Source organism: Hyperoodon ampullatus (assembly GCF_949752795.1).
Source record: "Hyperoodon ampullatus genome assembly, chromosome: 7".
Lineage (NCBI taxonomy): Eukaryota > Metazoa > Chordata > Mammalia > Artiodactyla > Ziphiidae > Hyperoodon > Hyperoodon ampullatus.
This window is the reverse complement of record NC_136920.1, coordinates 15142876-15166514: the sequence shown is the minus strand read 5'-3', so window position 1 is coordinate 15166514 and position 23639 is coordinate 15142876. Positions and strand designations below refer to the sequence as shown.

At 48.1% G+C, this 23639-nt stretch overlaps 1 protein-coding gene across 1 annotated transcript; it reads left to right on the top strand.

Moving 5' to 3' along the window:
• The first annotated feature begins 9584 nt into the window (after positions 1 to 9584).
• On the top strand, positions 9585 to 14942 carry LRRC55 (leucine rich repeat containing 55). Its single transcript, XM_079707676.1, has 2 exons — positions 9585 to 10260; positions 14699 to 14942. Exons 1-2 carry the CDS (start codon positions 9600 to 9602, stop codon positions 14932 to 14934), a joined length of 897 nt encoding a protein of 298 aa, XP_079563802.1. The 5' UTR covers positions 9585 to 9599; the 3' UTR covers positions 14935 to 14942.
• Positions 14943 to 23639: the final 8697 nt, after the last annotated feature.

Genomic DNA, 23639 nt, shown 5'->3' with positions numbered 1-23639 from the left:
TTTTGATCAGTTATTACTGCAGAGTTGTTTTCACATGCCCACTGTGTACATCTCACTGCCTTCCTGATTCATATTCAGAGGACTCAGGAGAAATAATGGCTTTCTTATTGTTGCCTCTCAGTTCATTAAAATCTGTATTTCATAGAATGAAGCTAGTTATCTCACCTGAGAGATGCAAAGACTGTAAAAGCATCTAAGGAATAAAACGACACCAAATGTTGACAATAAATCGCTTGCAGAAGCACAAAAAGATTATCTAATAAAGCTGATATCTATAACTCAAAAACAAATAACCAACGTCAATGAGCTTATAAAGAATGCCACCTCCCAGGGCACAGAAAGGGCGCCTGAACAAATCTGCTAGCTAATGCATGGAGGTCTCCCCCACCACCCACATTAGGATAGAGCCCTGCTTTTACCTCCCTGGACCATCCTGGATCCTCCCTTTGAAACACTTTGCATCTTTACAGTTATTTAAGATCTTTTTTCCCCTACAGCTCTCCACCTCCCCAAGCAGGGACCTTACCTGTTTTCTTGACTGCTGTATTCCAGTGCTTAGCATGGTGCCTGGTGCCTAGTAGGGGCTCCATAAATATTTGATGGCCAACTTATGAGAAGATCTCTCTTACTGAATCCCCTTAGGGAGGACTATAGGCTCACGGCCACCTGCCTCCACAATCTCTTCCTCAGAGGCTACGTAGCTAGAGAGGCCAAGCCGTCACCCTTCCCGCCCATCAAGCCCAGGTTCTACCTCTTTTTAGGTCTGAAATCTTAGGCAAATTACTAACCGCTACCCCAGTACTCTGATTTGTTTTCTTTCACAGCACTTATCATCACCTGCCCTATTTTGTTTGTGTGTCTGTTCATTGTCTCCTCCAACCAGAAAGTGAGCACCAAGGGATCAAGGACTTTGCCTCATTCACTGCTAAACAGGGACAGTCAATATATGTACAGTCAACATATGTACCAACATCATGGACACTGACCAGTCAGAATGGATGTTGGCCCCATGGGCTGTACAAGTGCACATCGCCTGTGTATCAAACCTGGCTGTACTCTAGTTCCTAGAACAGGGTCTGGAATGTAGTAGGTGCTCAATAAATATGTGTTAAATAAATGGATGGATTGCAGTCACCCTGTCCTTAAAATAGGATATTTTAGGTACCCGACATATATGGGTTCCTTTCTGCCCCCGTGCCGGTCAGCTCTGGCCAACTAAGGAAGCAGCCAGTCCCTTTCCTCTGGTCCCCAGCCTCTCTCCCACCATAGCAAATGTGACCTCTCTCAACAAGACCTCAAAGTGACAGTGTCTGCTGTTTCCACCTCCTACTCTGCTGGAAACTGTGTGTAAAGTCCAATCTGTTATTTCAACCCTATACATCCGTTTCTCTCTCTTCTATCAGCCTCCCTTGCCATTACTGCCCGCGGTGAAGAGTCGTATTTGCAGATAGACATTCATGCTCCAAGGATTCATGAGGTTGTTATGTACTAGACACTAGAGGAAAAAATATAAACAAAGCTCTGCCCCTGCCTACAGGTTGCTTACAGTCTAACAATGGAGACAGAGAGGTAAAAATACAATTACATTGAGAACTCCTGAGAGAAGAGAGTTTAACAAGGCAGAGAGTTGCAATTCCTAACAAACTTTAATACAATTAACTTTTCAGAGAAACACACTTGATAAGCACTTAGAGGCTTAGGTTTTGTATCAGCGGGAACAATTCTGAGTCTCATAGCTGCCTGGGACTTGCAGGACAGTGCCAATGACTCCAGGAAAGATCTGGCCAACAGAATACTGGATGATAAAAAGGAACTGCCCTCCACCCACCCCTCATTCCCCATCTGTCCTTGCCTCTTCTCCGCCTTTCCCTCCCCTCAAGGTGGGGGCAGGGGAAGGGAGGTGGGGCAGAGAACAGGAGCCAACTGCCAATCATACTATATATGAATGCACCTTATCCTGAGGCATGCAGTTGTGAGATTTTGCTACTTATGTTTCTATAGTATGCATATCCACCCTCTCTGTCCCCTGTGCCCCCCACATACATCCATGCACACATCTGAGCACACGCGCGCGCACACACACACACACACCTACCTCTGAAATAGCCAGGAACAATGCAGGATGTTAACGTCCAACTCCAAAGGGATGGTGTGGAGGATCACCAAGGCAGGGGCAGGAAGCAAACAACAAAAGAGCTCAAGAACTGGTCCAGAGATCCAGAAACCAAGAAACAGAAAGTGTGAGCAGTTCACAAGTTAAAAGGATGGGCTGGGGTTGTTGCCTAAGAACCAGTGCTATGATTTGAGGTGTGGTTCCATGGTCACCTCCACCACCCCTATCCCAAAATAATGAGTAGTAATAATAATAATAGTAGTTAAGGTTTGTTGAGAGCTGACTGTGTGTCAGGTACTATGATCCATTTTATGTAGGTCATTTAATTCTTATAATAATCCTGAGTCTGGTTTATTATTAGTATTACTCCACAGCCCTTGCTGTAACCACTAGGCTACGTAGCCTCCCGCCATGTAATATCGCCTCCCAGGTTGAATAAAGAGATTTGAAAGAGTGAGGAAGGCATTCAATCCACTTTTATATAATGATACTAATAGTAGTGGTAACGGCTAATTCATGGAGCTTTTAGAAAGGAACAGGAACTGTGCCAGGTTCTACATGTACTGCCTCTTTCAAATCTCCTGGTGGCCTCTTTCAAATCTTTAGGTACAAACTAAACTCATACCCATTTTAGAGATGAGGAAACTGAGCACTAGGAAGATGAGTAACCAGCCTAAGGACACACAGCTAATGAATGGTGGAGTCACTATGAGTTAACTATTGCTCTGCTTTATTCAATCAACATGATTCTACTTGCTTTCCAGGCAGCAGTATTATCCATCAGGGTACTACAATTGGTGATGTTCTCTGTGGTATTTCTTTTATATTAATATGGTGTTTGCTTAGCACCCTCTGTTGCTGGGCATTCATACTATTTCCATTTTCCCCTTATCATAAATATTCCTGCTATGAATATTTTTGCATGAACTAATTTCTTACTAATTATCAGATCAAAGAGACCAGCAATTTTCTAAGCAGGCCTGAGCCAATGCCTAGTGCCTGCAGGAAGTGTTCACATATCTGTCTCCCCCATACTCAGCTCATGGAATTTTGCAAATGTGTTTATTGTTACTCATGGAACGTATTATCACAATACGGGGATTATTTTCATGCATTTAACTGCTAGTGAAACGGTGCCCTTTTCCACATAATGTTTGTATTAGTCTTCTGTGCTGCAGAACAAATTACCACAATCTTAGTGGCTTAAAAGGACACTCATGTATTAGAAGTCCTGGCACAGCGTAAATGCTCTCTCTACCCAGGGTATTTCACGAAGCTGAAGTCAAGATGTTGGCCAGCTGAGTTGTCATCTGAAGCTGCAGGTCATCTTCTAAACTCATGGGCAGAATTTAGGTTCTTGCTGTTGTAGAACTGAGGTTCCCATTTTCTTGCTGGCTGTTGGCCAGGGGTCAATCTCAGCAACCAGAGGGCTCTTAGGTCCTTGCCATGAGCCCCCTCCCCCATTTTTAGAGCTAGCAATGGAGAATATCCCTCAAATACCCATTCAGGAAGGGCCCAAGCCCTTTTAAGGGTTCACCTGATTAGGTAACACCAATCTGGATAATTTCCCTTTTGATTAACACAAAACCAACTGACTATCCCATCATATTCACAGATTCTGCTGAAACTCAAGGGAAGGGAGTGACATGAGGTTATACGCCTGAGGGGTGGGAGTCTTGAGGGCTGTATTACTTACCTATGGCTGCTGTAACAAGTTACCACAAACTTAGTAGCTTAAAACAACATACATTTACTATCTTTCTGGTCTGGAGGTCACAAGCCTAAAATGGGTCACCAGGATCATCATCTTCCTTATTAATATCATCTGTGCCTTCCTGCCCATTTTTTTTTTCCCCCAGATAGCTTTCACTACCAGTTCATCAGATTCTGCTAACTACTTCATTAAATTATTATAATGTAGAAAGCAGAGTCACCTTTATTATCGTTAAGCTTTCTCAGCAACTGGAGAGATTAGCTTTCTATTTCTTCCTGTAACTTCTTCTACTAAGGTTTCATAATTTTCCCTGGACAAATTTCTAATGTGGTAGATCAAATTTATTCTCAAGTATTTAAAGGTTTTCTATCATTATTACAGTGAATTTAACATGTATGTCAAGAAATCATAACAGTAATGAAAATAATTGTTCACTTGTATCTACAACTCTTAGATTAATTTCTGTGTGTTTTCCCAGTAGAGTAAATCCTTGACATTCATGATTGAACAGTCATGGTTTCAATAACTTGCAAGAGACCCTGAAAGGCCACGATGTGTAATAATTTATCATTTTACTGGGGTTCAAAATGGAATCACTCCTGCTGCAAGGTTGCTGTGTAGGAGAAAGTCATTTTGCTAAGGGGAGTAACCAGCCACCCAGCATAAGAGCAACGCTGGATATTATACACCGTTCGCCCTCCCCCAACCCTTTCCCTTGGTGAGTCACCACGAATGTTTGCACATTAAAGCCTCTGAGAAATTGTGCAATAAATGAATTTGTTTCATTTTGTTTAATTAGTGTTTCTCAAACTTATTTGAGAACAAACATTTTTCTCATGGTGCACAGTGTACCATGAGACACCAGTTTAGGACATAATAGTTTAATACTTAACTGAAAGAATGATTATGAGTAAACAGTCATTTAAAAGGTAATTACCCCCGTTTGACTCCACTTGTACACAAGACATATGCTATGATGTTTTTGAGTTGGGATTTTCCCAAAGGTTTTGAGACTTATCTTGCACAAGAATACCTTCAAATCATTGGCAAATGTGATACTCTCCTTTCTTCATTTCCCATTTTTGTGCCATTTGTTTTCCTTGCTGCATAATTATTTTAGCAATGTTATAGTCTGCCATTTTATTTTACTTTATTTGTTCATTAAACAAACACATCTGTAGCGCTTGCTGTATACTGTTCTAAGTGTTCTATTAATAAAAATTCATGAAGGGTAAGCTGTGACAAAGCGAGAGAGAGGCATGGACATATATACAGTACCAAACGTAAGGTAGATAGATAGTGGGAAGTGGCCGCATAGCACAGGGAGATCAGCTCGGTGCTTGGTGACCGCCTGGAGGGGTGGGATAGGGAGGGTGGGAGGGAGGGAGACGCAAGAGGGAAGGGATGTGGGAACAGATGTATATGTATAACTGATTCACTTTGTTATAAAGCAGAAACTAATAAAAAAAAATTCATGTAACCTAAAACAACCCATGAATTAGGTGCCATTCTAACTATTCCTATTTTACAGCTCAGAAAACTAGTTTCAAATGGTGACAAGGCATTCTTGCCTAGATCCTACTTTTTAAGAAAACCATCACAAATACTTTCCTTCAGTCATATTATTGGCTCTAATTATAAACATAAACATATTATGTAAAAGAAGAAAACATTCTATTTTATTTGTTTTTAATGTGCCTTTAATCAACATTAAATATTGAAAGATACCGATTACCTTTCTTAGCTTCCATTGAGATAATTATGTTTTCTACCATTTTTCTGTCAATGATAATAAGGTATTATGCTACCTTTGTTTTACTTGTTTGTAACAGGTCACTTGTTTCAATGTGTTGCTGTGTTTTGTGGGTTAAGATTAAGATTTTATTTCTAAGCTCAAAAATGAATTGAATGACAACTCCCTTCTTTAGGGATGGAGGGTGATGCAAACTGTATTTTCCTCAGCCAACTCAATGTGTAAATATCAATGCAGTGGTTACCCTGCTACTCTGCACTGGACACTGTAGAACATGGAAGATTCCAGATGAGCTTAATATGAGCAAGAGCAGTGGAAAGGGATGTGGACCTTCTACGGCCACACAGGAAAAAGGATCATGTTCGAGAAGACAGTGATTTTGAGAAATTTGTAAATGCCCAAAATCTGTACAACTGGACACTTGTTTTCTATTATTCCATTGCGGTTTCCCCCAAAGACCTAAGATATTACTGAAATAGAAGTGGCCCCAGATCAACTGAGTGAACACACAGGACTGACGTTAGCTCTGTATTTATTTATTTATGAGTTAGCCCTTATAAGGGCAGACCCTACATCCATCTTATGGGTGGCTATCTGCCCACCATGTACCCAAGTGCCCGGCATATGGTGAGTGCTCAATAACTAATGATTAAAAGAAGGAATGATGGGGCTTCCCTGGTGGCGCAGTGGTTGAGAGTCCGCCTGCTGATGCAGGGGACGTGGGTTCGTGCCCCGGTCTGGGAGGATCCCACATGCCGCGGAGCGGCTGGGCCCGTGAGCCATGGCCGCTGAGCCCGCGCACCACAACAAAGAGTGGCCCCCACTCGAAGAGTGGCCCCTGCTTGCTGCAACTAGAGAAAGCCTATGCGCAACAACGAAGACCCAAAGCAGCCAAAAATAAAATAATAATAATAATAATTATTATTATTATTATAAATAAATAAAAGAAGAAATGAACCAGCTCTTTGACCAAACCAACTAGTCAAGCTGGTTTTTAAAATGCAGGGCAGCTAGAGACTTGTTCCATGGGTCACCAAGAAAAGAGGTTTTGCAAAGACTTCACCCTCATCTGAAGTCAGTCTGGGGCGGGAGGGAGCAGGAAGCTTGGAGAGATGGAAACAGGGCAGCAGAGTCCCTGGGCCTGGAGAAAGAGTCAGAACCACAAGGTTTTTCTGGCAACTTTCACTCCCTGAGAGACAGATCTGTCTCTACAGACCCAGGTACCCCACATGGAACTGGCAGTCAGCACTTTGCATCCCAAAAGCTCTCAGAGCTCATGGGGTCAGGACTTAAGGACAATGAAGGAACCCAGAAAAGTTCTCACCTCCTATAATTATCCCTGACAAGCCCTGAGCCAGTCTCGTCACCTGGTACCTAGTGACCAAAATACATTCAGACCCAGGGAAACAGATGCTGTATATGGACTGAATAGATAGATCCTATCAAGTGTGCAAACTTGTCTCATGCATTTCTCTTTTTTTCTTTCCATCTTCATTCATATCTTTATTGCCTGCCCCAGTTTCTCTCCCACTCTCCACTCAGTTCCTTTCTCCATTCCAAGCCCTCCCTCTTTTCCCATTTGGGTCGGATGCCCTTAAGCCTCCCTTCCTCCATCTCAGAGGCCAGATTCATGCTTTTGCCCCTAGTCCAGCCTCTCCCTCTGGGCCCTTTTGCCCTCTCACCCTGCCTGCTCCTCTGTCCCTGCCCCTGTCCTGGCCTGTCTACCCACCTCGCCCCTTCTTCCCCCTTTGTCCCATCACTAGGATCCTGCGGGTGTGGATTCTGTGACTGCTTCGTTCTCTTCTCTGTCATCTTGGTGGGGTCCATAGCCAGCTCTCCTGTTGCTCAGAGATGTGGAGGCAGTTGCTAAGAGACAGTGAAACGTCAGTACCTGGCCCTCGAGGAAAGAAAGGGAGCGAAACAGGGAGAGAGGAGGGGAGAGAGGGAGGGAAGGGGGAGGGAGGGGAGGACCTGGCAGAAGCCACATACCCCAGCAGCCTCAGCACTAGCTGAGTTTCGGGAAGAAGCATTCGGATTCTGTGAACTTTCTTCTAAGCATCCTCTCTCTGATTCCCCTTTTGACTAAAAGAAAGGAAACGGCACGGGGACCACAGGACGGGAAACCACAGAGGATGCTGCCCAGGGATCCCGGAGCCATGGAGGAGAGGCCGGGGGAGGGGACAAGCCTGTGAGGCAATCTCTTCTCCTGAAGCAGCGAGCGGGGATTCCAGGATGAGGGAGGGAGACCCGTGTCTGCTGCAGATTGATGGCTGTGTCCTTGGAACAGAGTAAGTGGGCTCCTGAGGGCCTGTGGGAGTGCAGGGGGAGACCTTAGGGCTGAGAAAAATGAGTCTGGTTAAGGGGAGCTGGGGTGATTTCCCAGTGGGCGGGATTGAGGCTGGAAGCGGTGAGAAGAGAGGCAGTGCCGGACGAGGGGGTGAAGGGAGGACAAGTGTGGACAGCAAGTGGGCACAAGAGAAACGAGGGGCCACGGCGGATGCGGGGTGGGGGGCGAGCTGAGACACTGGGTGTGTCATCGCGCTCAGCCTCTCTGCCTGACCCAGTGTGGGTGTGGGCTCCCACTGCGGGGCAGAAGGGAGAGTGGAGAGTTTGTGGAAAAGGATGCTGGGATTAGGGGTGTGCACCGGGGGTGAAAGATGGTGGGGGGAGACTGGGAAGGAGGCTCTGCAAGTATGCGTATGCAGAAGGAAGCGGGAGGTGTGAGGGCCGGGCAAAATATGGGGGAGTCACAGGAGAACAATGCTCGTGTGTGTGTGTGTGTGTGTGTGTGTGTGTGTGTGTGTGTGTGTGAGGGGGGAGATGGGAGTGCTGAGTGTGGAAAGGGGGTGTGCAAATGGCCAGTGTGTGTATGCATTTTTTCTTAGAGAGTTATTCGAAGGTGGGGTGTTTGGTGCTGATGCGGGTGGGGCTAGGAGAAGAAGCCAACGCACCTAGCCCAGGACAGACACCTAGGAGGAGGATGGCTGCAGGTCGGGGCGGGAAGGTTAGTGGGTGACAACAATATGAGGGTGGGGTCTGTCCCCACACTTGAGAGACAGTAAGCAGAGAACTTTGTGGTTGGTGGCCAAGAAGGCGGCCAGGGGAGGCAGCAAGGAACCTAGGAGGACAGCAGGGAGGACAGGGCACTGGTTCGCTCTGCCTGAGTGCTTTCCTTGTTGACAGAGGGAATTCGGCTTCCGCCCACTGAACACGGAGCCCGGCTTGGGAAGTCCATCCCCTGAGCTCTCCTAGCCGACCCTCATCCTGCACCTCCGGGACACATGGCTCTTTCCAGCCGCAGTGGCCGACAGTGGGGATCCTCCCTTCCCTGGGGATTTCAGTAGACACTGAGGCTGAGTACTGAGGCTTTCAGAGGCCCATGGAGACCCCCTCCCCCCCAGGTTCCCTTCCCAAAACGTCCACTCCAGGACCCTCTTGGACTCGAGCCCACTGGGCCACCAGTAGAAATGGCCTCTGAGACCTTGAACGTAGGAGAGTCAAAAGCAGCCCTGGCCTCCTAATGGGTCCCAGACTTGGGAGAGGACTTAGGGGTTTTCAGATGTGCCAGGACCTTTAAAAGTCACCTTTCCTGTCCTCCACTCCCCCTCCCACCTCTCAGACATAGTCCAGAGAGGAGCGCCCAGCAGTCATGAGTGAGAGGGACATAAAAGACCTGCAGGGACCCTTCCCCGACCTGCTGGCAGCTGGTCCAGCCCCATCCTTGTGTCATTCCTTTCTCAAGCTTTGATCATCTTTTCAGACCCTGGGGGACCTCAGCTGGGTGTATGGCCCCCTAGGCTCCAAAGGGGACTTCCTGTGGAGCTCACACAGGGAGCCCTCTGGTGCTTAGAGGCTCCTGGGAAAGGCTGGAGCCATGATACCACGTGCTGCCAAGTCCCACCTGCCAGGGCTCTGGCCCCTGATGCAGCTGCCTTTCTGAGCCACTGACTCTTGATTCCATGGACACAGCCCCAGCCCCGATGGGCTCCCTTCAGCACCGCTCTTGCCAGCAGCCTAAGATGGGTGACACCTGGTCCCAGCTGCCCTGGCCTGGGCCCCCCCGCCCGGCCATGCTGCTGGTCTCCCTCATCTTGGCCGCAGGGGTGATGCCCTCGGATGCCGGCACCAGCTGCCCGGTCCTTTGCACGTGCCATAACCAGGTGGTGGATTGCAGCAGCCAGCGGCTCTTCTCCGTGCCCCCGGACCTGCCCAGGGACACTCGCAACCTCAGCCTGGCCCACAACCGCATCGCCGCCGTGCCGCCCGGCTACCTCACGTGCTACATGGAGCTCCGGGTGCTGGATTTGCGCAACAACTCCTTGGTCGAACTGCCCGCAGGCCTCTTCCTGCACGCCAAGCGCCTGGCACACCTGGACCTGAGCTACAACAACCTCAGCCACGTGCCGGCCGACATGTTCCAGGCCGCCCACGGCCTCGTGCACATCGACCTCAGCCACAACCCGGGACTGCGGAGGGTGCACCCGCGGGCCTTCCAGGGCCTGGCGCAGCTCCGGGACCTGGACCTCAGCTACGGGGGCCTGGCCTTCCTCAGCCTCGAGGCTCTCGAGGGCCTGCCGGGGCTGGTGACCCTGCAGATCGGCGGCAACCCCTGGGTGTGCGGCTGCACCATGGAGCCCCTGCTGAAGTGGCTGCGGAACCGCATCCAGCGCTGCACAGCGGGTAAGGGAGGGAGCCCGGCCCCGCGGACAGCAAAGGCTCCGCGGGAGAGGGAGGGACTTAGAGACCCTGCGCGCCTGCTGAGGGCCGACCTGGGCTCGCCTCCTCGTGCACCGGTCTTGCACTGCCCACGTCTTTGCCGAGTCCTTGCTGTGCGTACCCGGTGCGGGGGACCCGGCATTAATGAAACAGACGCCACCCTCGCCCCTGTGGCCCTGATGACCTAATGAGGCAGACAGAGAGCAAACAAGTAAGAACAGCTCATTAATAACAGACAGTGTTTATTGAGCATCCACCATGACCTTCCAACTTGGCAGGTGTTATCTCATTGGACCCCACTTTTGTTATCCCCATTTTACAGGTGAAGACACTGAGGTTTAGAGGAGTGAAAAGACTTGGCCAGAGTCTCTCATTTAGAAAGTGGCAGAGCTGTGGATAAAACCCAGGTTTATTTGACTTCTAAGCTCTGTTCTACTCTACCAGATTGCTTTCTAAGTGTGCTAAGTACTAGAAGAAATAGAAATGGCGCACCCCATTTATTTTAGCACTTACTATCTGCCAGGCCCTATTCTAAATATATTACATGTTTTAGCTCATCTCATCCTCACAAGTACCCTAGTGGGACACCACACACACACACACACACACACACACACACACAGACACACACACACACAGGAGGAAACCAAGGCACAGAGAGGCTCAGTAACTTGCCCTACGTCCTACAGCCATTAAGGGTTGGAGTCAGGATTCGAACCCTGGCAGCCTGGTTGCCTTCTGGCTGTATCCTGATGAGTCAGGTTCTAGGCTACCAGGAGTAGGCAGGACTTGAGTTCTGGGCTGGCCAAAGGACCTTGGCAGAATTCTGCAAGGTTTGGGCATGGAATGTAGATCTGAGAAGAGAAACTCTTATGTGGCTATTTAACGAGCCAGCCTCTACTGGGAGTGGACTGGGGACTGAAGGAGCCTGAATCCCACAGGTTCCATGAGCCTGCAGGCAGGCAGTGTTGAGTTGTGGTCCCCAGACACCAGCTCTCCTGTGTGGCAGCACCGAACCTCTGCAGTAGAACCAGCTGGGAGGCACCACCCGGGGGCTTTCCCAGAGCCTGAGCTCAGAAGCAGCGGTGCTGGATGAGGTGGGAGGGAGAGGAGGACTGAGTGGGGAGCCCAGGATCAAAATAGCTTGCAGGGGGCTGTGGGTCACGATTCCAGGGTTCCCGCAGAACTGCGGGAGGAAGCTCTCTGGGACCAAAATAGCTGGGGACTGAGATGGGCTGAGGCGAGGGCGCACGAGGGGAAGGCTGGCTGCCTGGAGCGATCTCCCCACTAGCCTGACCTCTGCAGGCTGCACCTCCTTCCCTCTCTCTTGTACACTAAGGACAGAAAGGGCCCGCAGGGTTCCTCCACACACAGGGGCTGCCCCTCTTCCGGGGTCTCGGAGGTCCCTGCTACCCTTCCGAAGAAGTCCAGGCTCCCAGTGAGCAGGAGAGGGGTCCAAGGTCCCATCAGTGAAGTCTCATGTCCATACAGATGAGGGACCCAAGTTCCAGAGAGGGAAAGTGACTGCCCACAGGCCACAGCTAGAGACGCAGCTTCCTTGTTCCTCCACAGAACACACTGTGCACCATGACACACTCTCCAGGATATGTCGTCTGGGGGGCAAAGAACTTGCCAGTCTAGGTAGGACTAGGTGACACTCTTCCCTTTGTCTTTTTCTGCGTCTTCCTCCCTTTTTCTTCATGGGATTCCCATTACTATCTCTATGTTTTGGACAAATCCCAACATAGGGAGGAACATAGGGAGACCTTGGGATATAAATCAACTTCAAGACTGGTCCCTTGACTTACCAGAGGGCTTCGTCAGCCCCCTGGCTCCCATCCTGCCCTCCTGCAGGCTCTGTCAATTGCCCTCAGGGTCCCCACATCCCCCAGCCTCACAATGCATCACCACCACCCCATTCATTCACTCAGTAGACTTTGGGATTCAGCATCTTCTGGTTCTGGATGTTCAGCTCCAGGTGCCATCTTGTCCTGGCTGGAGTCTGGGGTACTATGCATACAGCCTACGGAGACCCTTCAGCCTGAGGTTTGGGGAAGGTTGCATCCTCCCTCTGAACCTGACTCTCCATTTCTAAGGAGAATCATGCTCATGCATTTCTCAAAAGACTCAATCCAAGTCCATCATTTTATTCTTTTCCCTCAAAGACTGCAGAATGAATAAACACCATTTATGCACCACATAATTTAAAAAGCTCCTTCACATCGACTTTCTTAGACGATTGAGACTAAAGTATCCCCTTCTTACATTTCCCATTTCTTCATCAGAGCCAGAAAAGCAAGAAAGACTTGCCCAAGGAGAGAGTTGGATTAATATTTATCCACTGAACGAAGGAGCGGCTGGCTGCTGGAAAGCCAGTGCCTGGCACTGCAAGGCAGAACTGCTATCTGCCTGCCGCTCTCCCTTCCAAGGCAGAGAAAGATGCAACCATTGACAACCACCATGCCTTTGTACCAGTGACCCTGGAAGGATGAGCTGGGGCCATCAGTGATGGAGAGAACAGCAATCCCACTGAAGGAGAAGCCCCTCCTATAGAAGTCTGTGTGCAGAATATGACCCCACTGACCTGTCCAGAAAGACCAACCTAGGGTGACAATAAAAACACGCACCTATGTAGTACTTACTGTGTACCAAGAATATATCATTTATGTATGTTAATTCATAGAATCCTCACTGCAATCTTATGACATAGTTACTTTTATTATCCTTATTTTATAGATAAAGAAACCACAACACAGAGGTGTTAAATAACTTAGGCATAACCATACAGCTAGGGAGGGATAGAGAGGGGATTTGAACCCAAGCCAATAGCTCCAGAGCCCATACTCTTAACCCTACACTCTGTGTATCTGGAAATGCCATATGGGGTAGTAGAAAGACCCAGTGCTTTGGAGTTGGACAGAGTCATTCATTCACATATTCAATTAACAAAGGTTAATTGAGCATTTAATGGACAGGCCTCTGTTCTAATGCTAAGGATACTGCAGGAAGAACTTATAGTCAAAAGGAGAAAACAGATAATAAACAAACTGTGAGACAGTGATCAATACAATGGGGAAAAAAATAAGCAAAGTAGGTAAGAGAGAGCAGGCCCAGAGAAAGGTGAAGTGGGGTTGCTATTTTATATAGAATCCTAAAGGAAGGCCTCACCGAGAAGTTAATATTCGAGCAAAGTCCCAGAGGAGGTGAGGGTCTGAGCTGTGCAGAGATCCAGGGGAGAAGCACCGTCACGAGGGGACAAATGCAAAGTCTCCCCCTCCCCATGCTGAAAGGAGACATGCTCGGGGTGATGGAAGAATGACCAGCAGGTGTGCATAGATGGATCCGAGTAAACCAGGAAGAGAGTGGAAGGGATGGGGAGGTTTTTCTGGGAAGGAGAAGAAGCCAGGGGAAGGTTTCAAGCAGAGAGTGACACAGCAGGACTTCAGGTTTAAAAGGATCACTCAGCCAGCTGTGTCAAGGTGGATTAAGGGCAGAAGCCTAGAAACCAGTTGGGGGGCTATTGTAAGAGATTACGATGATGATGAAATCCCACAGAAGTCCCAGATCTGCTGTTAGCAGGGGCTACGGGACTTTAGGCAAGTTACTAAAGTCTCCGAGCAGTGATCTCCACCTCTATAAAAACATATATAGGGGGCCTCCCTGGTGGCGCAGTGGTTGAGAGTCCGCCTGCTGATGCAGGGGATACGGGTTCGTGCCCCGGTCTGGGAGGATCCCATATGCCGCGGAGCGGCTGGGCCCGTGAGCCATGGCCGCTGAGCCTGCGCATCCAGAGCCTGTGCTCCGCAACGGGAGAGGCCACAACAGTGAGAGGCCCGCGTACCGCAAAAAAAAAAAAAAAAAAAAAAAAAAAAACATATATAGGGGCTTCCCTGGTGGCGCAGTGGTTGAGAGTCCGCCTGCCGATGCAGGGGACGCGGGTTCGTGCCCCGGTCTGGGAAGATCCCACATGCCGCGGAGCGGCTGGGCCCGTGAGCCATGGCCGCTGAGCCTGTGCGTCCAGAGCCTGTGCTCCGCAACGGGAGAGGCCACAACAGTGAGAGGCCCGCGTACCGCAAAAAAAGAAAAAAAAACATATATGTATATAAGGCTCAAGAGGGAGGGGATAAGAGAACATATGTACGCATATGGCTGATTCACTTTGTTGTGCAACAGAAACTAACACGCTACTGTGAAGCAATTATACTCCAATAAAGATCTATTAAAAAAACTAAAAAAAAAAAATACTTGCCGTGAGGGTTGTTGAGGGCACTAGAGAAGGTGAGTGAAACTCTTGGCACATGGAAGAAAGTTCATAAAAACCCAGCTTCTCCTGGGAGGGGCAGGGGCTCCCTCTTCCTGCTCTCCCCTCAGCCACTCACCCTCCCTGGCTTCTGTGTTGCAGATTCTCAGCTGGCTGAGTGCCGGGGCCCCCCGGAAGTCGAGGGCGCCCCACTCTTCTCCCTGACCGAGGAGAGCTTCAAGGCCTGCCACTTGACCCTGACCCTGGATGATTACCTCTTCATCGCCTTCGTGGGTTTCGTGGTCTCCATCGCATCCGTGGCCACCAACTTCCTCCTGGGCATCACGGCCAACTGCTGCCACCGCTGGAGCAAGGCCAGCGAAGAGGAGGAGATTTGACCCGGGTACCTGGTGTCCCGCCACGCCGCCCACCATCACTGCCGCTGACCACCGGGCACCCTCCCTGGCTGCCCACTCTGGCTCTGCCCCGGCCAGAGTGGGCAGCCAGGTCATGGCTCAAGCAAGGTCAGGAAACTACCTTTGTGTGAGCTTCTACGGTGGGCCAGACACTGTGCTAGGAACTGGGACTGACCTAGACCTTGCCCCTCAAGGCACTTACCTCTGATAGAGGAGAGAGAGTCGAAAACTCTTCCCTTTAAGACCTTATTTCAACACACTGAGTACATAGTTATGGAAGCCCAGAGGGGGAGTCATCAACTGTGTCTAGAAAAGTCCAAGAGAATTACAAGAATGGAGGTGATTTTTGATGACCCAGGTGAACTGGGTCATCAAAAAATTGTCTGCTTGGCTTCCCTGGTGGCGCAGTGGTTGGGGGTCCGCCTGCCGATGCAGGGGATACGGGTTCGTGCCCCGGTCCGGGAGGATCCCACATGCCGTGGAGCGGCTGGGCCCGTGAGCCATGGCCGCTGGGCCTGCGCGTCCGGAGCCTGTGCTCCGCGGCGGGAGGGGCCACAACAGTGAGAGGCCCGCCTACCGCAAAAAAAAAAAAAAAAAAAAAAATTGTCTGCTTTGTCCATAGACAAAGAAGGGCAGACATAAGCCAATGACAGAGGCCAGAGTATGCATGGTGTGTTGAGAGCAGTGAACAATCCCTGTGACTTCAATGTACAGAGCGGAAGTGACACAGAACCAAAACTTTCCCCCTGACACCCAATCTGTCAGCTCTCAGCGTTGCCCATCACTGCCTCTGAGGGCGAGAACACCTCCATGCCAGCCCCCTGAGCCTCCTCCTACCAGCAGCTGCCAGCTGAGACCACCTCCTGTTGACTGCCCTCCCCCCATCCTATGTGGCCAATTGTAGCATGCTGGCGAGGTCCAGGTAGCAAACTGAGGATGGACACCTTCAGTGCTCTTTCTCCTACCCCTGTCTCCTGCCTCTCACTCAAGCGTGGGCTTCAGAAGAGGGAAGCAGGAGTCCTGGCACCCCGGGACTCCTAATCGTGTGACTGTTCTTGCCACGGTGCTCATGCCAAGGGATCTCGACAGGGCAGTGCACCGTGGGCTGCAGCCCTGTAACATGATACCCAGGACGGAAGGAGGAGAAGGCTGCCACAGTCGTAACCGTCAGAGGATTTGCTCCCCCTTCTAAGCAACTCACCCACTTCAGCATAAGGGTGAGAGAGGTGTTAATTACCCAGCACTTGCTGGTGTCAGGCACTGTGATAAGCTCTCTCCAGAGACAATTCCCTTTAATGCACACAACAATCTCTTGAGGTGAGCATTGTTGTCCCCATTTTACAGATGAAGAAATTAAGGCTCAGAGAGGTTAAGTCACATGCTACTTAATGAGCAAAATAAAATCTGTGCTCTTCCTACTACCCCATTCAAGTTGGGGAACATCATAATTCCCTCTAAAGTTATCTAAGTTCAAATTCCAACTTGATGAAGCTCCCAAAAAGGACCAGGCACTCTCCTGGGCACTTTTAAATCTTTTGAGTCATTTATTTCAATTCTCCCAGCAACACTGCCTAGCGAGTTTTATGATTCCCATTTTACAGATGAATTAATTGTAGAGAGCTGAGTATATTACCCAACATTATCTAGATAAACTCTAGAAGGAAGGTGATAGGCAGCTCCATTCAGGGAACCATGTCTAACCAGTCAAAAATGAAGTAATTTCATGTGCAAAGCACAATTATCATCATCGTCGTCGTCGTCATCATCTTCATCTTCATTGTCAGTTTCATCATCTTCATCATTATCTTCCCTGTATTTGTTCAGCGCTGGACAGTTTGTGCAGGTACTTTGGCATCATTCTCCTTGACTTTTCACGACCGTGTGTGGGAGACAAGCCCAACATCATTACTCCTGTTTTACAGATGGAGCAATAGAGATTCAAGACTGGGTGTGACTTGCTTACACAGCAGGGTTGTGACTCAACTCCATCTTGTTTCTCTTTCCAGTGCTTTCCCAGGTGCTTGAGGAAGAAAATGCCTGAGAGAGCTGGGTAGCGGGGCCCTAGGATTCACAGCCATGAAGGTTCTAGTAGATCAGCTAAATAAAGGGCAGTAAAATCAGGTGCCCTGCAGATTTAGATGTGCTCAGGGCACATCAGCCCCTGAAACAGAGAAGCAGCACAGTAACATCTGAATAGGAGACACCTGCCCTGCAATGTGTAAATAACACATTAAGACTGGTCGCCACGGTGGTAGTCATGCAAGAAATAAGACCTCTGGAAAACAGGAGAGGAAGCTGCGTTCCTCCATCCTACTTGAGCCCTGCTGTGCAGTTTTGCAAGAGATACAAAGGAAGCAGGAAAGCAGTGGGATGAGAGCCTCTGCAGGATAGGGGAAGACTTTAAGACCCAGTCCGATATGTTGGCAAGGCTGGCCAAAATGAGAATTAAAACGAGGACATTCTACCTTGCCTTCAGCTGCAGCAAGCTTGCATCACCCATCCTCCTGGCACATCATCTTCCAAGAAGTCTTCCCCTACTCATGCTTCCCTGAGCTAGTCAACCAAAAGAGTACCCGAAACTTTGCTAGACCTGGGGTACTTGAATCTTGTCTCCTCTGCATCTCACTTACAACACCTGGGTCAGAACCCCCCTCCCATAAGAAAGGGAGCAGAACTGTGCCCACTGTCTTCTTCAGCTGTGTCCAGGGACGGGCGGACCAGGGCCGCTCTCTCCACGAGTCAAGCTGACAGCCTAAAGTATTTGAGGAAGAACTTCTAGAAATAATAGTCCTGACACAAGCAGTTAAACTTCCCACAGAGGGACACCATACACATCTATCATAATCTCTTAGAGACTCTGGTTTGCTGAAATATAGTTAACATATTTTAAGACATGTGATTTTTTTTTTTTTGCATAGAAGTAGACCAAACAAGCTAGCCCTTGAGATCCAATGTCCATTCTAATAATACTGTTTAGTTCCCATTAATGGCAAACCTTTCTGAGTAGGATACAGGCTTTTAAAGAACAGATGCTTCTCCAGCTACTAGAAGGTCCCCAGTTAACTAACCCACAATGTAGAAAGTATTTAACTTCCCTACCACCAAGGAATTTGTGCTTCTCCCCTGCCCGCCACCACCACCGTCTCGTGCAGGCTATCAGAAGCAAACTTCTAGTGGTATGCTTCTAGGGATAATCTAGCAGTCCTGGTTGGAACTCTTCCCACAATCCTACTGACCGAGAACCCATGATGTTGCCCCTACAAGGCTTCATTAGGTTTTTTCCAGACTGGTTAACACGTAAGCCTTGAGGTTTCTCTGAGTCCATGTGTCTGTTCATGAGGTTCTGTGGATGTTGGGTATCTACTAATATCAGGCCAATCTCTCTGGAGCCTGAGTTCAGTTCTCTGACATGGTCTACCCAGCTGTCTGTTTACTGTATCGCTTACTACACTAAAATGGAATCCCATGAGGGTTGGGGTAGGAATAGCTGCTCAGAAAATATATGAGAGCCAAGTATGTAGCTGAGGCAGCTTAATGACAGCCTGATTGCTTCTCTGCCCCTCAGAGATCTGTCCTCATCACAGAAGATTTTTTCATGCCGGGCCTGAGGTTAGCAAAGTTTAGGTAACCAACAGGGCTATGATGGTCAAGGTCTGGACCAAGAAAATTGTTCTTTAGAAAAGATGCCACATCTGTACACACCACTCTGGACAAGTTGCCTCTGGTCACCCTATGACAAACCCTCATCTGTATCTCCATTCCTGCAGGGATTCCCAGGACACCCCGCAGAAATAGGTCCCCTGAGTTGCTATAGAGTTTACTGCCTCCTTTCAAGGAGCTTGGTGTACGGAATTTGAACAGAACAAGACAGCTACTTCTCCATCAGGGAAGACCTAGAGCCCCCATTTTCCCTAGAGATGTCTTTGTTTATACCACTCCAACATCCTTTCCAGCTCTAGAAGAGTAAAAAGAGACACCTTGGTCCATGCCTCAAAAGAACATCTTCCCAAAGCTAGAGAAATTCATCTGCTCTCCCCACTCCAGAAGGAGGCAAAAGGGAAGTGAAGGAGGAAGTTGCAAGGTCCTTTGCAAATCACCGTCGTGTTTGCCGCAGCACTGGGTGGAGAGTTCTGGATGCAGAGAGCTCTCGATTGTGGAGTGCTGTTGTCTGGGGGCGGGAGGGTTAGGGCAGGGCGGGGAAAGGGAAGATGCCAACCTTTGTATGGAGATGATTTTATAACCATGCACTTTTGTAACTGTGAAGAATTTTTCATAAATGTACATTAATAAAAAAGAGTGTACAGTTTAACAAATTTTCTAAAGAGTTGTGAAGAGGAGGAAGGGGGAGGGAGGCAGAAAAAGAGAGAGAGAAAGGAGCTAGGCGGAATCAAGAGAATGTGTGCCAGAATATACACACAAAGGGCCTATGGGGAGGGTGTAGTTGGGAATAATTAGGAGATGTGCCAGCCATGGAAGGGCATGTGTGGGAGTAGAAGGAACATCACAGAAGCATATTTCTACCAGGCAAAAAAGAATACACTTGCGTCTGTAGGCACACACCCCTGTGTGTAGGCATATTTTGGTGTCTGAAATTACACAAAGAGGAGAGCATATGTCTTATACATGTTGGTGTTTGCAGCTTGGGTCATCTGTAAAACATGCCAAGGCAAGTGGGTGTGCCTGTCTAGTTAGCATCACTAAAGAGTGTGTGCTAGGGAGATGGTCCATGCCAGCCGCGTGGGCATAAGGACACTAGATCAGGCATACAGGTAAACCAGGCATCTAAATGCACGGTGTAGGACGGATGAGGTCATCACTTGTGTAGGTTCAGTCTCTGTTCTCATAGGTTAATTTTTAAAAAGGAAGGGATTCTAAACTTCCTGAGTCTTGCAAGGGTTGCCTACACATCACTAGAAATGAGATGGTTGGACAGTGTACCTTGGGAACAGAGGCAGAAAAAGAAGGAGCAAAATCTACTTCTATGTGTATGTTGGCAGCCATGGTTATCCCGGTACTCTAAAGAGGAAGTGGCTCTAAGCGGGAAGTGGTCCCTTCCACCAATGCATATTTTAACCTCCCTCTATTCCTCCCGCTCCAATTGCCGCAGAGTACAAATACTGCACTCACAGAGTAAAGCCACTAAAGGGAACACACACACTGACTCAGAACACTCAGATAGAAAGACAAAGAATGTGCACAACAATAACCAGTGTTTTCTGGAGTCGTTTGGAGAGGGGCAAAAACTTTCTCTTAAAATTAAGGACTTGGGGCTTCCCTGGTGGTGCAGTGGTTGAGGGTCCGCCTGCCGATGCAGGGGATGCAGGTTCGTGCCCCGGTCCAAGAAGATCCCACATGCCGTGGAGCGGCTGGGCCCGTAAGCCATGGCCGCTGAGCCTGCGCGTTCGGAGCCTGTGCTCTGCAACGGGAGAGGCCACAACAGTGAGAGGCCCGCGTACCGCAAAAAAAAAAAAAAAATTAAGGACTTAAGAGAGCCTATACTGAACAAGTGCAAAATCAAAAATAAGGGTCATGAAATGAGCAGATATGTCACGGAAGCCCAGACCTTGTCTGTCTCATTCAGTGCTATCTATCCCTAGTGCCATGCATATACCTAGCAACTTATGATGATGATGATAATGATGAAGCATTTATTGAGCATGTCATATGACAAGATACTGTGCTGAGCACAATGCATGAATTAATGTACTTAATTCTCACAACAACCCAAGACAGGTACTCATTATACCCATTTCCAGGTGAGGGAACTGAGGCTCAGACAGGTCACACAGCCGGTAAGTAGTAGTTCTGGATTTAGACACTCAATAATACCTGGGGACTACCTGACTTCAGGAGACAAGAACAATATGAGACATTAAGAAAATCCAGTCTCAATCAGAAGTCAGCTTTTAGTCACAAAGACCCTCTATAATTACTTGGTGAAAAAAAAAATTGGAAGGGGATAGGTAAAAACAATACATATCCTGTATGTTTCATTCTGTATAACTTTGATTACTACATTGATCAAGGTAGGCTAATTGTGATAACAGGTGATACCCAAATCTCAATGGAATAAAGCCATGTTTACTGGGTTATTTAACATAATAAAGGCTTATCTCCTGCTCCTGTCACAAGCCAAAGCATGTCAAAGGCTCTGCTCCACATGATTATTCAGGGACCCTTGATGCCTGCCATCCATGCGGCCACAGAGCCCTCCACTGCATTCTCTGCAGTGTGGAGAATCTCAAGGGAGATTTGGTGGGGGGGCAAAGCTGGAGGTATTGTACATAAATTCCAGCCATATTTCACTGGCCAGAACTCAGTGCCTTGGCTCCATTTAATTTCAAGGGACTAGACTACTATGTACCTTGAAAGCAAGGGAAACAGGGTTTGGTAAACCCCACCAAGGGGGGGGTTTGGAGACAAATTGAGGTTATATTTTAGAGGCAGAGCCAATGGGACTTGCGGATGTATTAGATATGGTGAGAGAAAACAAAAGAAGAATCAAAGATAACTCTTTTTTTTTTTTAAACTTCAGCTGTATGTATGCTCAGCCAGACCCAAGTAGCAGAAAGGCTATCTTAATTCTATGAAAAAAAAAAAATCCCAACAGACAGGCAACAATCCGTTCAGTTACAAGAGGGAGAGAGGAAGCAGATATACAAACAGATGCATAATGTCAGGAAACAGCTCAAACCTGAAAACCAAGAGACAAGGGTAGAAAAATCTGAACATACAGTGTTGGTTTAAATATGCTGTATCACTCTGAGCAACCCAGTGGCTCTTAAACAGAGCAATGGAGCTTCAGGTACTGAAGCCTAAAAAATCAGCAGCATCTTCAGAGTACAGATAGATTTGTATCCACTGACCTGCCAGAGGCACAGCATCGATCCAAAATGATTTCCTAGAAGGAAAGTATAAGACGCCCTCATCTGCAGACAAAGAAGCAAATCCAGGAAACAAATTATATTTGAGATGAGCCCAAATATATTCAAAATGGGAATATTACATGAAGTCTTTTTTTTTTTTTTTTAATGGGAACGAACAGCTTGTACTCATTTTAACCAAAGAGTGAAAGACGATGGTGACAAGCTGGGCCTCTCAGGATGACGTTACACTGTGAACGTTCACAGCCACTGCCGACTTTGTACGTTTATATTGTACCACACGCTGCACCAAGTGCTTTACCTGCCATATTTCATTGGCATCTGACTGAAAGACAGCTACTCTTGAGAAATGCAGAGCATAATGAAGAGCATGGACTTGGGACCCCGGGTTCAAATCCCAGTGCTGTCACTTACCAGCCATGTGAACTTGGGCAGATGACATCCTCTCTTTGTGTCTGAATTTCCCTGTTGATTTGAAAGGACAATGGTAGCCACTTGATAGGGTCTCTGAGAAGATTAAAGGAGATCATGTATGTAAAGTGCTTAGAATGGTGCCTGACACACAGTGATATTCAGTTAGGGATAATGACTATGAACCACTAGCTTCCCGCTCTTACAGGGAAAGAACTAGATGCTAAGAGATGTTTAAGTCACTTATCTAACATCACACAGTTGAAATGGGACAAAGCCAGGGTTTTCATCCACATCTGTCCTCCAGACTCGGTGTGCTAAACTGCTATCCTATACCAGATAGGTCACGTTGGCCAGCTGTGACAGTGTGTCTCCAAACATGGGACCCAGTGAAACATGCCTTGGAGTGGTCCACCCCACCCTGAATCTGTGCTGGCCCTGCAACTCAATTTAACCAAAGGAAGGTAGTGAAAGTGAAGCTGTGCCAGTTCCGGACCTAATCCTTAAGAGGGCCTGGCAGCTTTTGCTCTGTTGATCTTGGGAGCCCTGAGCTCCCACGGATTGTCTGATCCATGGAGACAGACGAAGAGTTCACATGGAGAGACCACGTGGAGAGAAAGAGGCTCAGCCATTCCAGTGTGCCAGCTGAGCCCAGCTTTCCAGCCATCTGCTCCAAGCACCAGGCACATTAGTGGATCTGTCTGAACATTCCAGCTGCAGCCACCCTCTGACCACAGCCCCACGAGAGATCCCAAGCAAGACCAGCAAGAGAGCTGTCCAGTGAAGCTACAGTGGGGACAACTGTGAAATTAATTAAACAAGGAGGCCGTTAGACTGAGCTGGCTTTAATGCCTTGGTAGCCTTCGTCAGCAACCAAAACCTAAGCCTGAAATACCTCAAGGTTAAGAAATCAAAACCTAAGGACAGCCAATCACAAACAGCCAATTAGCTTTTCCCAAATAAGGCAACTGCTTAAGCTAGAGCCAATCAAACAATTTCCTTGCTTTCTTTCTGCATCTTCTCTATAAAAGTCTTGCTCCTAGTTTCAGTCGGTGGAGTGCCCCTAACCACTTCCAGCGAGGCACTGCCTGATTACAATGAATTTTTGCTCAAATAAACTCAGAATTTTTAATATGCCTCAGTTTATCTTTTAACACAAGCAATTTTTTAAACCTCTATGTTTGAGGCTATTTGTTATACAACAATACACAACTGAAACACTAGTCTATGAGGAAAAGACTTATTGAGGACAAAAATGTGTCAGCAATATAAGGCTGAAGCCGGAGCGATCATACCTTCCCAGAAGCAAGGTGCAAAGAAGGTAAGAGCCCATGCTCCGGGGTCTAACCAACCAAGTTCAAGTCCTGCTGTTGTCACTGCTAACCAGATAAG

Bases quoted from the DNA above. Each gene is read 5' to 3' on its own strand.
- LRRC55 (XM_079707676.1), top strand. From the start codon at position 9,600: ATGGGTGACACCTGGTCCCAGCTGCCCTGGCCTGGGCCCCCCCGCCCG. The intron at 10,261-14,698 runs GTAAGGGAGGGA...TCTGTGTTGCAG, and splicing joins CATCCAGCGCTGCACAGCGG to ATTCTCAGCTGGCTGAGTGC.